This window comes from Rana temporaria, chromosome 2 (genome assembly GCF_905171775.1).
Source record: "Rana temporaria chromosome 2, aRanTem1.1, whole genome shotgun sequence".
Taxonomy (NCBI): domain Eukaryota; kingdom Metazoa; phylum Chordata; class Amphibia; order Anura; family Ranidae; genus Rana; species Rana temporaria.
The window spans coordinates 196,587,802-196,602,249 of NC_053490.1; the positions used below are offsets into that span (position 1 = coordinate 196,587,802).

General features: G+C 44.2%; 1 protein-coding gene across 1 annotated transcript in view; it reads left to right on the top strand.

Annotated features, from left to right (window-relative positions):
• Positions 1–14,448, top strand: part of MYO16 (myosin XVI) — a 357,599-nt gene that overhangs the window by 65,745 nt on the left and 277,406 nt on the right. The window contains exon 4 of the mRNA XM_040336205.1: positions 64–207. Coding sequence (XP_040192139.1) covers positions 64–207 — 144 coding nt within the window. The remainder of the gene's footprint in view (positions 1–63; positions 208–14,448) is intronic.

The window sequence follows — 14,448 nt, forward strand, 5'->3', positions numbered from 1 at the left end:
CCTTGAAGTGTATTATGTAAATATTATTTTCCAGCCATGAGATTTTATCCTTTTCTTCTGCAGTGTGCACGGTATGATAATGCCTTTGCAGCAGAAATCCTTATTGACCGAGGAGTTAATGTAAATCACCAGGATGAGGATTTCTGGACTCCCATGCATGTTGCTTGTGCGTGTGACAACCCTGATATTGTTCTTCTACTTCTTTTTGTAAGTACATGAAATACATGGAAATAGTTGTTTCTTTATATGCTAAGTTGGTTTTTACATCACACTGTACTGAAGATTCAGGCAAAAAATTCAGTCAAAAAATGCAAGAACTTACCTTGAGCACTCTTGCAAGGTACCATCCCCCACGCTCGGGGTGGACGTGCAGCGGCGCGGCTTACCTTTCGCTGGATCCACAGGCAAATTACTCACCTTGTCCCTGGATCCAGCGATGCCACCCCGCTGTGTGAGCGAGCGGGACCTCCTCGCTCGATTCACAGTCTCCCCGTGTGCCGCCGATCTCCGTTCCCTGCGACGTTACGACGCACGGGAGCGGAGAACGGCGCCAAATTCAAAAAAGTAAACAAACACTTTACATACAGTATACTGTAATCTTATAGATTACAGTACTGTATGTAAAAAATACACACCCCCCTTGTCCCTAGTGGTCTGCCCAGTGCCCTACATGTACTTTTATAAAAAAAAAATGTAATTTCTGCCTAAAAACTGTAGATTGTCCAAAAGTGTCCCTTTATGTCAAAAATGGTTTTAGATCAGCTAGAAAACAGCGATAATAAATTATAATCACTTGCAGAAATGTGCGATAGCGATTTGTGGGGAAATTTGGTACGTAATTCCAGACAGAATCATACCGCCAGGGAGGTTAAGGAGGCGTGGCAGGGTGTGTGTCCTATACCTACATGCTTTTGCTAATAGATGTACCTTGTTCCCATCTCAAAAAGTTGGGAGGTATGCATACAGAGTTGGCTTGCCATGGACAACCAGACCAAACTTGTGAACAATATACATGCAAGGTTGCCAGATGACATAAAAAATTATGCTTTCATGTGCAAGACTAACGTATACAATCCTTCTATATTTGCAAGGCAAAACTATTGATATGTTAAAACATTAATTTAGCTAAAGGAAAACAACTGATACTAACTGTATGGGGTGATTCTTCTGACAAAACTAGATTTCTTGTTCAAACATGTACAGGCATACCCCACTTTTAAGTACACAATGGGACCAGAGCATGTATGTAAAACGAAAATGTACTTAAAGTGAAACAATACCTTTTTTGACTTCTAGGGTATAGTGGGGGGTCAGAGGCTGTAGTGGGGGTGTCAGAAGCTGTAGTTGAGGTCCCAGGGGCTGTAGTGGGGGTGTCAGGAGCACACTGGAACAGGGCACACTATGCTCTCGGAGCTTCAGCTCCTTCTACTGTGGCTGCAAAATGTCTGTACAGTACTTGTAAGCCACTTTACATACACTCGTGGGTATGTCCTTACTCGCGAGTGTATGTAAAGTGAGTGTACTTAAAGCGGGGTATGCCTGTATGTAATACCACCCTACCCTTTTCAACCATTGTCATAGCCCTATGAGAAGTCTTATTAGGTAGTGTCTATATGTTAAACATTCTCTAAGTGATAAAGAAACATTGGAGTCTCAGGCTTCCTAATGTGTATGTCAGGTTTTTATTGCTGTTTGGGTCCCCACTGGGGAGATTCACTCTATCTATTTGTCCCTGTGATCATTGCCACTGAGACAGAAAATGATGGGAAATCCAAATTATACAGTTGTCATAGGAACAGTAGGTGACAAAAAAAAAAAGAAAACACCCAAGAGGGCCTCTCTTTCTCTCTTCTTGTTTTATTCTATGGACAGGAAATAAAGTGAAGTTAGCCTCTGAAAGAGGTTCTAATCAGTCCCCACACTTGCCAAAATCCCTAGCAATTTTCTTAGCTATATCTGGACATTACAGTTACCAATAAAGAACCTCAAGTCAAAAAGGAGTTTTCTGTAGGATACTGTATGCTGCTGTATTCACTAAGGGGAACCAAAATAAAGTTGGAAGACTTACAGTGAATGAAGCTCAGGTTATTCAGAAGTTATGATCAGTGTCCCTATATATGCAAATTGAATGTGTTCATAGTGTTGCACCTTTCAATATTTCTGCAATAATTAGCTTGTGTAACAAGCAACCTGACAAAATGCACATGTGTAGATGTCAGTAAACTAAAATTTGTATATAAAAACTAAGAAAGGGACATACTGTAATTTTTATACACTCGCAAAATAAACGGCTGTGTGCCTATGATCCAGTCAAGGGTGGGCCTGCCCCAATCCAGGGTGAAACCAAAGGCTCTTTATAGTGGTAATTAGCGGAAGGAGACAAGTTTAAATGTAGTTGTTTTAGCCCTACGTACCATCGACCACCTCAGGCAGAAAAGAGATCCAGATGAACACAGAAGAAGCATCCTAAAAGATTTTTATGGGGGATTTATTGGACAAAAAAAAACACACACAGGGTCAGGGCAGCAGCAAAAAAAACAAAAAATAAAAAGCTTAAAGGGGTTGTATTTAGGGGTTTCCCTAAATAGCTTCCTTTACCTTAGTGCAGTCCCCCTTCACTTACCTCATCCTTCAATTTTGCTTTTAAATGTCCTTATTTTTCTGAGAAATCCTCACTTCCTGTTCTTCTGTCTGTAACTACACACAGTAATGCAAGGCTTTCTCCCTAGTGTGGAGAAAGCCTTTTGAGGGGGGAGGGGACGAGCAGGAGGGTCAGGACGCTATCTACTTTGCAGATAGAGAAAGGAGCTGTGTGTTAGTGGGCATCCTAACACTCCTGCTAGCCCCCTCCCCCCTCAAGTGGCTTTCTCCACACCAGGGAGAAAGTGTCGCATTACTGTGTGTAGTTACAGACAGAAGAACAGGAATTTCTCAGAAGAAATAAGGACATTTAAAAGCAAAATCGAAGGATGAGGTAAGTGAAGGAGGACTGCACTAAGGTAAAGGAAGCTATTTAGGGATTTTTTTTTACCTTTACAACCCCTTTAACTGCATTCTTCATTGATCGCTGCACCAATACTGGTTGGAACCAATGGCACCCTTAGGTGACACTTAGGGGATGGAGGAATGCAAACCCCTACCCACTCAATAAATCCTCCTAACAGATCCCACCGTACATGCTGCAGTCAAGATCTTCTTCTGGCTCCAGAAGATTGGCAAGATGGCACCCAGGCCATGAATTACCACTGTGCCCTGAAAAGTTTAAGGTAACAGTGCCTGCTCACAGCATGGCAGGAAAACCATAACATGGTTGCCATCTTGGACACTGGCAAATAAGGGAACACCCTTTCTGTCAGTGCCATGTCTAATCCATGGGTTAGCTATTCACATCCGGGCACCTGAAAAAGAAAAAAAAATGCCAGAGAGAAAGAATATCTATAGTAAATGAAAACCATGCAGAGGGAAAAAGTTAGAACAAAGTGAGACTTGAAATTAAATCATGAATATAGAGGTAAACATGCCACAAGAAAGAAATTAAAGTTCAGCAAAGTTGTATAGGGCCTATGTTTAAGATGATAATCCCTGTGGTTGGTAGTTGTAAAATTTTGTGCAAATTATCTTGCAACTACATTTTGAAGATTTCCATTGGAAAAATTATATATATGGTCATATCTTCTCCTCCACAGTTTGCGTGTAGTTTTGACAACATACAAAGATTGGTATTAACACTTAAGCAAATAAACCACCTTTTCCCAATACAACACACAGACACACACTGTTGAAGCCATGTTCTTTCTTCTTCACTTAAAAATGAATAGCTATCCATTATCAGGGCTTGAATAGAATAAACAAAAAAGAGTGCAATAATAAAAAACTTTTAATATCTCAAAAGGAATTAAGAACACTTACAGGATGGAAGATGAGAGGAATGCATCATATGTATAATGAGGGTGATCCGGCATCTTGTGGTCCCAGTATATATCAAGAATTCTTATTGGTTCCTTCTTCAAGCCTGTACCGAAACGCGTCCCTTTTTGATTACCTCACTTCCTGTTTGCGGTCCACGCTGGTTGTAGGCCCCCCTCCACTGATGTCACTTATGGTATTCATGTCCAACGCTGATTCTGACAGCGCGGCCACTCCATTGGTGCCTCCAGAGCTGTGGCGTCTGCCTGCTTTCTTCTGCTGCATAGTGACTTCTCTGGGAATTTTTGATATATACTGGGACCACAAGATGCTGGATCACCCTCATTATACATATGATGCATTCCTCTCATCATCCACCCTTTAAGTGTTATTAATCCCTTTTGAGATATTAAAGGTTTTTATTATTGCACTCAGAGGTGCCTCCTTTTTGTTTATTTTGTTTCTAGAGTTTGCTGTCTCTTTTGAGTGCTGCCTTAAGTCACTGAAGACTCCTCATTATCCAAATCCCTTCACCTCCAATGAAGACAATATTCTGCTTAGTCTTGTTACTCAGAGCGCCCTTACACAAAACTTTATCTGGGGCTTGAATAGGTCACACTACTTGCTCATTGGGCCTTGTATGGAAATCCTAATGTTGTAAAAAGGCAAAGTATATTTTTTCAGTTTCTAAGAATTTCTAAATTTACAGTAAATTGCTGTACTTGACTCATGTGTCCTGTTCTGTCGATCAATACAATAGGCTTTTCATTTTAACCCCCCTGGCGGTATTCCCAAGTCTGGCTCGGGGTAAGATTTTTATACCAAAATCAGTATCCCCGAGCCAGACTCGGGCTCTCCTCGCTGCAGCCACAGACACAGTTACTTACCTTGTCCCTGGATCCAGCGATGCCACCGCGCTGTGTGAGCTAGTGGGACCTCGCTCGATTCACACAGTGTCCTCCTGTGCCGCCGATCTCCGTTCCCTGCGACGTTATGACGCACGGGTGCGGAGAACGGCGCCAAATTCAAAAAGGTAAGCAAACACATTACATACAGTATACTGTAATCTTATAGATTACAGTACTGTATGTAAAAAATACACACCCCCCTCGTCCCTAGTGGTCTGTCCAGTGCCCTACATGTACTTTTATATAATAAAAACGGTTCTTTCTGCCTGCAAACTGTAGATTGTCCAAAAGTGTCCCTTTATGTCAAAAATGGTTTTAAAGCAGCTAGAAAACAGCGATAATAAATTATAATCACTTGCAAAATTGTGCGATAGCGATTTGTGGGGAAATTCGTCATAAAAAAATTTAAGTGAGTTATTCCTAAGAATTACAGGCCTACAGTATAAAAAGCCAAATTTCCTTGCAAATAATGGTACTGCTTTCAGCACCTTTTTTCTGAAATAATCATACCGCCAGGGAGGTTAAATACTGGAATTTCAGACCTGGTAATATGCTGGGACCCATATAATACTGCAGTATGTATTAAGGCTACTCAGTAAAAGTATACACATTTACAATAAAGTTCATATTTGAAACTTAGTCATGTATAGAGAGATCATACTTGGTTTACATACAGCAGCTGTATCCAACAATGCTTAAAATGTTAATTTTTGTAAAAGTATTGTCTACATAATGTATACTATTGAAGAGAATTGTTTTAGTGATTTGTGTAGTGTTAAAAGTCTAACTACTGAATGCACACAAGAACGCTCTACCATTTAATTTGATTCCATGGCTACAATTTCATTGAAATAAATGTTTTGGCTTCTGTCCAGCTAAGTCACAGGTTGTTCCAGCTAGTTAAATTGTTAAAACAGAATAAATTAGGTTCATCTTCTGAGCAATTGGCCCATGCTCTATATTTATGAGCTGCTTCTTGTCAGATGCTGTGTGTAGACAAGCAGATGGTATGCCAATATTATGTTAAAATGACATCCTTGGTTTTTGACATTAGTAATGCCTGTTTCTGTTGTTTTTTGATGATAGCATTTTACATTTATTCTTTTATGGCATGTCTAGGAAAAAACACTGTATTTTTGTCTCTGCTGATACTTAAAGGAGAGCTTTGCTGTATACTGTGAGAATGATTTACTGTATGATTTAAGAATGTTCACCCAATAAATTGCATGAAGATTCCCTGCAGTTATACAATCATGTGCCGATGAAATAAGTACACAGGGATTTTCTTTTCACATGATTGGATAATTTAAGTGAATCTTAACTCAATTTATTATCTAAACATTCCCAAATGTTTTGGTAAATTATCCTCAATGTGTAATATAACTGACAACATAATATAGCATAATTCTGGAGTATTTTCCGAAAAACAGCTTCACTTGCTTTAATACTTGCTGCACAATTCGAGATTTTCCTAGCTTGTGACGGAAAATATTGATTATATGAAGACAGGAGGCGAGTATCTTATGCATTAATCCTTCTTTATTAATGCTCACAGCAGAAGTGTAAAAACATCTAACGTATGTAAAAAAGAAAAAACTGGTAGAACCACACCTCCCAGCAGTCCCATGGCCTAAACCACTCCCATACTAGTCTCTATAAATGGACTGCTCTCATCTAAGATCTTCCTCTTTCTTTGCGTGAATGCGAGGTGTGGTTTCTAGCCACTGCTTATCAACTCTTCGACCAGTCGGCCCCTAATCCGTAACCGAAGACTTCTAAAGAAGAGTAGGCTGTAGGTCCCGACTGTGTTGGGCCACGATGTCGTGTCGACTTGCTGATTGAACTGAACAGGGGAACATCACCCTAACCATAGATTTAAACGAAAATTCCAGGTAATAGATATGTCAATAACCTGAAACAAAACACAAAACGTGAAAGGGTTGGGAAGGGAGGGAAGATACTCGCCTCCTGTCTTCATATAATCAATATTTTCCGTCACAAGCTAGGAAAATCTCGAATTATACCTCAGACAGGAGGCTCATATCTTATGCAAGTTCAAAGCTAACATAGCATAAATATATGTATATTCCAAAATTAAAAACAAGACAGTACATAACAATCAGCATCATAAAACAGACATGGCAACATGATTTTCTGGTCTGAAATAAAAAAGACGGAAGACTGATTCAGAGGACCAATCGGCCGCCCTTAGCAGATCAGAGAGAGAGCCTCCGGTCGCCATCACCTTGGTAGCCATGGCCCCTCTGGAGGAGTGTGCTCCAAACCGGGTGATGTCTATACCAGCCAGAGCCATGGTGGATCTAACCCAGCGTGCCAGGGTGGCGGTTGTGACTGGGTGATGGGGTCTGACGTAAGAAACTAATAATTGAGAGGAGTTTGGACTACGGAGGTCCGCAGTATGCGCTTCGTATGCCTGTAGACATTTGACCACACAGAGTCGTGGGTGTGAAGGGAAGAAGGGATAGAAGACCGAGTGCAGACTGGTCTTTGTCCTGCGGACTATCGTGAACTTGACACCCTGGGGTGAAAATTGGCGTCTTGAAACGTCCAAGGCTCTAACGTCGGAAACGCGTTTTATAGAAACCAGGCAAAGCAAAATAGTGAGTTTGAAGGACAACATTTTAAGAGACAGCGAATCGTTGTCTCCCCAGCCCGAGAGCATGGTAAGGACCCTAGAAACGTCCCAGGTGGACTGATACTTAGGCCGCGGGGGTCGTTTGAACCTGATACCCCGCAGAAGTTTGCAAATCAGTGGGTGTTTGCCTACAGGCATGGAATCCACTGGGTAGTGATAGGCCGATATGGCTGACCTGTAGACATTGATGGAACTATAAGCCTTGCCAGAGGAGAAAGAGTCTGCCAAGTAGTTTGCAATGACGTTTACAGGGGCACGCAAGGGATCAACTTGCCGTTGGTCGCACCAACGTACCCAGAATTGCCAGGCTGATCGGTATGCCGACCGAGTCCCGGGGGCCCAGGCCATGGCGAGGAGGTCTCTAGCCGAGCTTGAAAGGCCGTCACCCGGGTCCGGCACCCGGATACCAGCCACGCCAGGAGCGTCAGAGTGCCTTCCTCCACCAAGGGATGAATGCCCTTGGTTGGGTGAGACAGGATACGAGGGAATCGGGGAAGGAGTCTGGGATGGTCGATGATCGAATCCAATAGCAGGGGAAACCAGGGTTGAGCTGGCCACCACGGTGTGATCAGAACCACCGTAGCTCCCTGATTGGTAATTTGTAGAAGGACCCTGGGGATCATTGAGAATGGGGGAAACGCATAGTGCGTACCTCCTGTCCAAGAGTGGCGGAAAGCGTCCACAGCCGAGGACCCTGGGTCCGGTCTCCAGCTGAAGAAGCGGGGCAGTAGGTGGTTGAGGCGAGAGGCGAAAAGGTCTATGCCCAAAGGGCCCCAAAGTAATTTTATTTGGTTGAAAACCGAACGGTCTAAACCCCAGTCGCTGGAATCTACCAGATATCGAGAGTTCCAGTCTGCTACTGTATTGGAGACTCCCGGGATGTACTCCGCTATAAGAGAGATGTCTCGAGACAGACAGAAATGCCAAATCTCTGCAGAGATGTCCGCTAGAATCTTGGATCTGGTACCTCCCAGGCGGTTGATGTATTGAACCGCCGCAATATTGTCCATGCGTAATAATACGCAACAATTGGTCCGTGTTGCCAAGAAACTCTGAATGGCGAAGAGAGCCGCTGAGAGTTCCAAAGCGTTGATATGCAACAGGGATTCCTCCCTGGACCAGATCCCCCCCGTGGACCTCGTCCCCAAGCGGGCTCCCCAGCCCCGTCGGCTCGCGTCCGATTCTATGACTACGTCTGGGCGTGCGTTGAAAATCGTCCGGCCGTTCCAGTCGGTGGCGTGACGTAGCCACCAGCGCAGTTCGGCCCGAGCTTCTGGGGATAGGGACACCTCGTCTGCGTAGCGAAGGCCCTGGCGCAGGTGTAGGATTTTTAACCTCTGAAGGGCTCGGTAATGTAAGGGAGCCGGAAAGATGGCTTGAATGGACGCAGCCAATAGGCCCACTATGCGTGCCAGGACGCGTAGGGATAGGAAACCTTTGCGCAAAACCGCCCTGATCTCCTTCCGGATTAGGGCCAGCTTTGCGCTGGGCAATCGAAGGATAGCGAGGTGGGTGTCTATCGAGAAACCCAGAAATTCCATCTCCTGAGCCGGGACAAGAACCGATTTCTCTCGGTTGATAATAAAGCCCAGGGTTTGTAACAGGTCGATGGTCCAATTCATATGGCGATAGGCCATGTGTTTGGAGTGGGTTAGTATGAGGAGGTCGTCTAGATAGATGATCAGACGCACTCCCCTGCTCCTCAACGTTGCCACGACCGGTTTCAGCAGCTTGGTGAAACACCATGGGGCTGAGGACAGGCCGAACGGTAGGCACGTAAACTGCCAGATGCGACCCCACCACCTGAAACGGAGGAGATGTTGGGAGTCCGGGTGCATGGGAACTGTGAGGTAGGCGTCCTTTAGGTCCACCTTCACTAACCAGTCCCCGGGGGTGAGTAGGTCTCGGAGGCAGTGAATGCCTTCCATTTTGAAATGTCGATAGGCGACATGTTGGTTCAAGTCCCGGAGGTTTATGACCGGGCGATAACCCCCCCCCTTCTTCTTGACTAGGAAGAGGTTGCTGAAGAAACCCGGTGATGGGGCGGTGACTTCGGTGACCGCATGTTTGGCTATTAATTCCCGAAGTTCGGTGTCTATGAGGGTCACATTTTCTTCTGAAAAATGGATAGGGGGTGGCAATATCCCCAGAGTCGGTGGGGACACAAGGTCTATTTGGAAACCTGTTACTGTATTCAGAACCCAGGAGTCTGCCGTAATCGCAGACCAGGCGAGCGTAAAAAACTTTAGGCGACCTCCCACCGGTAAGAGGGGAAAGGTAATGGCTGTGGTACTCACCGGAATACAGGCGTGAACGAGGGTATCCTCTCTGGCCGCGTCCCCTCCAGGGTCTCCCACGGGGAGGGAAGAATGGTGCCGGTTGCGCGGTGGTGGTATAGTGGGTGGGAGCCTGAGTATAGTGCGTCTGAGTGGAAGACCTCTGGAAGGGTCTGCCCGAGTTGTATCGGCCGGCAGAGCGGCCCCTGTATCTGCCGGCCCGAGGAAAAACTCTGGCATTGTTGGGTTTTTTCAGGGACGTTTGTGCCTTATCCAGGCTGTTGAACATACCGACAAATTTATTAATGTCCTTTATTAAGGACTCGCCAAAAAGCATGCCCCCTGCTGAGGGGCCTGGCTCGGACTCCGCTAGATGGGCTAGCTGAGGGTCGAGGCGCATGAGTATAGAGCGCCTGCGTTCAACTGAACAGGCGGTGTTGGCATTGCCCGTAAGGCAAATGGCTCTTTGGGCCCAACCGCGCAGTTGTGTTAGGTCAACCCCTTGGCCTGTTGTCGCGGATTGTTCCGCTAAGTTCAGGATTTTGGTCAAAGGCCCGAACAGGTCCAGGATGCGGTCTTGGATACTAGTAAAGGACCGGTCTATCCCTTTCTTAGGCATTTTACCTGTTTTCAGCAAGTATTTCATTAAAATGGGGTCCACCGTAGGCGTGGCAACCGCTTTCCTGGGGATATGCTGGCGGGGGCACTCCGATCTAAGCTTATTGCGGTTGGACTTATCTAAAGTTTTGCGTGCCCAGAGTTCTACATATTGGGACACGTGGGGCAGTGGGGACCAGTCCCCAGAGCGAGGATGGGAGATAGTGTCCGGGTTAAATAGGGGTTCCCCCATGGCGTCTAAGACGTCTTTGCCCTGATCGTCAGGGTTGGCATCCGGGAGGATTGCCGAAGCCCCCGCATCTTCTTCCTCATAGTAGTCAGATCCTGAGACATCTGATTTATCCGACTCTGCGGATGAATCGTCGTCCGACTCTAAAACGTATGAGTCTGGTTTGGCTCTCTTAGCTAAACCGTGCCTTTTTGTTGACTCTCTGAGGCTCAGAGGTTGAAAGGGATCTGTAGGATGCGTGGGGTGGCAGTCCGTGGAAGGATCTGCTCGCCGCATATTATTAGCTTCCCCTGCCGGGGAGTCATAAACCGTCACCACATTCTTCCTTTTATAAGAAGATTTTCCTTTCTTTGTGGTCGGTTCTGTGCCGAGGGGTACGGGCACAGAGGAATGAGTGGATTGGGGTGGTCCGGAAGCGGCAGTTATTGCCAGTGCTGCTTGGACCGATTGATTAATGATGTCCTGTAGTTGGGTTGAACTAAGGAGATGAGTTGGTTCTAGAACCAGGTCCTGTTCTAATGGGGAGGGGGAACCTTCCTCAGTCATGTTAAAGAGGGACAGCTGCGGTTGTGGAAAAAGTATATAAATAGAGAGCGATGGCTCTGTAGTACTTAGGGGTTCTAATAGGAAGTTGAGGACTGTGGGCACAGGGGTGGGAATAAAATTCCCAGGACAAAATAATGGCAGCAATTTGCGGACGAGAACTATACCAGGCTCTCCCTCCGGTCACCAGCGCTGACTGGCATGCGACGGGAGGAGAGCCTGGGATCGATTGCGTTCTGGGGGCGAAGTCTCGCGAGACTACGGCTCCCAGGCGTCCATTGGTTGAAAAGATCGAGGGGGACCCGCCTCCCGAGTCCAGCACGTGAAGTGATAGGACGGCGGGGGCGGCTCTGTGGAGATAGAGTGAGGCGGTGGATCCGCCTCCTTGGCGACGCACGCTCGTTCTACAGGGGGGAGAGGAAAGGGAACATGCCCAAGATGGCGCGCCGCATGGGAGAAGCAGGTAAAGGGAGAGAGGGTGCGTATGGTTGCTGGTGACCGCTGACGATCGCGGTCCCAGCGGAACAGGAGTAATATAGTACAGTACAGAAAGGAGTTAGACAGGTGAGAGAAAAAGAACGGTAAAAGAGGATACAAAATTATTTGGTGAATGAAGCCTTGGGTGGCAAGGCAAGGTTATCTGTAAACCGTACTATGAAAGAGATATATATATAATGACAAATAACATATTCTCAATATCAATATCAATATATCAAATCATTTGGTGATACTTAACTTGCTCCGCCGTGAGCAGAAAGAAAGAGGGAGATCTTAGATGAGAGCAGTCCATTTATAGAGACTAGTATGGGAGTGGTTTAGGCCATGGGACTGCTGGGAGGTGTGGTTCTACCAGTTTTTTCTTTTTTACATACGTTAGATGTTTTTACACTTCTGCTGTGAGCATTAATAAAGAAGGATTAATGCATAAGATATGAGCCTCCTGTCTGAGGTATAATCATGTATATATGCGTGATTGTGTTCAATTGGTTATACCAGGGCCGTGGCAGCTGCTGTCAGCCATAACCCCAGAAGTAAAATTTTCAGCCGGCAATTCCCTACACCTTTAAAAATGATCTTAGTGGCCGATCAGCCGCTGGGTTATTTTTACAGGCAGTGGGAGCGGGGGTGCCGTTGCCTGCCGGTACTTCTGCGGGCTCTCCCGTGTGATCGGGAAGCCTGGCACTGAAGACGGTAGTTCCGCCAGCTGATCATAGAGCTGACTGGAGGCTGGAATATCTCAGACTGTCTGTATTATCTAGGAAACCATAATTGACATGCATTTCGTCACAATTTTTTTTAAAGGGTAGAGGAGGGATCTTGGGTATTTTAGACCCTAGATATCTCCATAAAGAGGACCTGTCATTCTTAATTGCTATCACAAGGGATGTTTACATTTCTTGTGAAAGCCATAAAGTGATAAAAAATGTAAGGGACAGTGTAAAAATATTCTTTTTTTTAATAACATAAATAAAAATGCTCATGCTCACGGGCAGAGGTGAACACAAATGTACAGTGTTCTCACCACACATGTGAGGTTTTGCCGCAAACATTATAGAGAGAACAATAATTATAGCTCTAGACTTTCTTTATAACTCTAAACTAGTAAAAAGTTTCCAGCGGCGCCTATGGAGATTTTTAAGTATCATAGTTTGTTGCCATTTAAAGAGTATGCATAATTTTAAAGCGTGGCCATATCTATTTACTCAGTGTAAAATCAGATTTTATATTTTACCAATATATTGGGTTATATACTATATATTTTTGTTGCATTAAACTTTATTAAAGTGTATTTGTTCCACAAAAAATATATATTTGAAAAACCGCTGTGCAAATACAGAGTGGCTTTCAAAATTGCAATGACCACCACTTTGCTCTCTAGGGCCTCTGCTAAAAATACACTGTATATATATATTTATATATATATATATATATATATGTATATATATATATATATATATATATATATATATATATATATATATATATATATATATATATATATAGATCTATATATCTCTCTCTCTCTCTATATATATATATATATATCATGTTTGCAGGTTCTAAGTAATTTTCCAGCAATAAATACAGATTTTTTCTTGTAAACAAAAAGGATCAGAAAAGGTTTGGTCTTCGAGTGGTATGGCATTCCTGTAGGTCTTACAGTAATACATATGGCCTCTGTGTAAAAATTCCTTCTCCACAACGGCCATAACTTTCAATTGTGGTGACAGACACCATGTGGATCATGCTGACTCCCCTTGTGTATGCTGTCAAATATTTACATTTCCCCAAAGCAAGCCACTTGTAATGTGGGCAGACATGTAGGCTTGCTCTGGAGCCTGGTTCTGCCCTGCCCCCTGCTCTTTGCTCACAGATTTTGACTGACAGCACCAGGGACCGATGGCTCCCACCGCTGCATGAACATCCTGTGAGAAGAGAAAGACAGGGAAGAAGGACTCAAGCTGGGCACAGCACTGGATCAATACAGGACTCAGTAAAATTTTGGGGGGGGATGGGACACAGCAAGTGGCAAAACATTTTATTTTCTTAATACAGGGAATGTATTAAGGTAAAATAAAAGTTTTCGCTTTAGAACCACTTTTCATCGTGAGTTCTTGAACTTTCTATATGGCAAGCATCCAAGAATAGACAGGTATGCATGTGAAAAGGAGTCTAGATCTCCACCTGCTGTTTGGAAATAGAGAATTATGAAATACTGATATGCAATATTTGTAATTATCTTGACTTAAATAAAAAGGTATATAATATATAAAAATAATACATATTCAGTTATCATGGCTGAAAGTGTAGCTTACTGGTGGGATTACAGAGACTATGATATGAGGCAATAAATATCTTTATCACTGCCATAGCTGTGAAAACCATTTGTGTGTTTGGAATTGGATTTATTTATCTTTTTGCTCAAAGCAGTTTTCCTAGTCAGTGCACATCTGATATCAGTAATTACTTAGCCTGAAGGCAACAGGACATTATACAGTGTAGCTAATGACTAGTACTGATCCCAAAATATGGATTTTTACTGTGTTCCTGTACATATGTTTGGTATATGGCAGTGGTCTCCAAACTGTGGCCTGTTGGCCAGATGCAGGCCCTTTGCTTGCCTTTATCCAGCCCTTGAGGCACTATTCCATCCACTGACACCAACAAAGGGGCATAATTCCTGTAACTAACACCATTAAAAGAGCACAATTCCTCAAACTGGCACAAAAAATAAAGAGAACAGTTCCTTCCACTGACACCAATTGTGGGACATAATTCCTTCCATTGATACCAAAAGTGGGTCTCTATTCC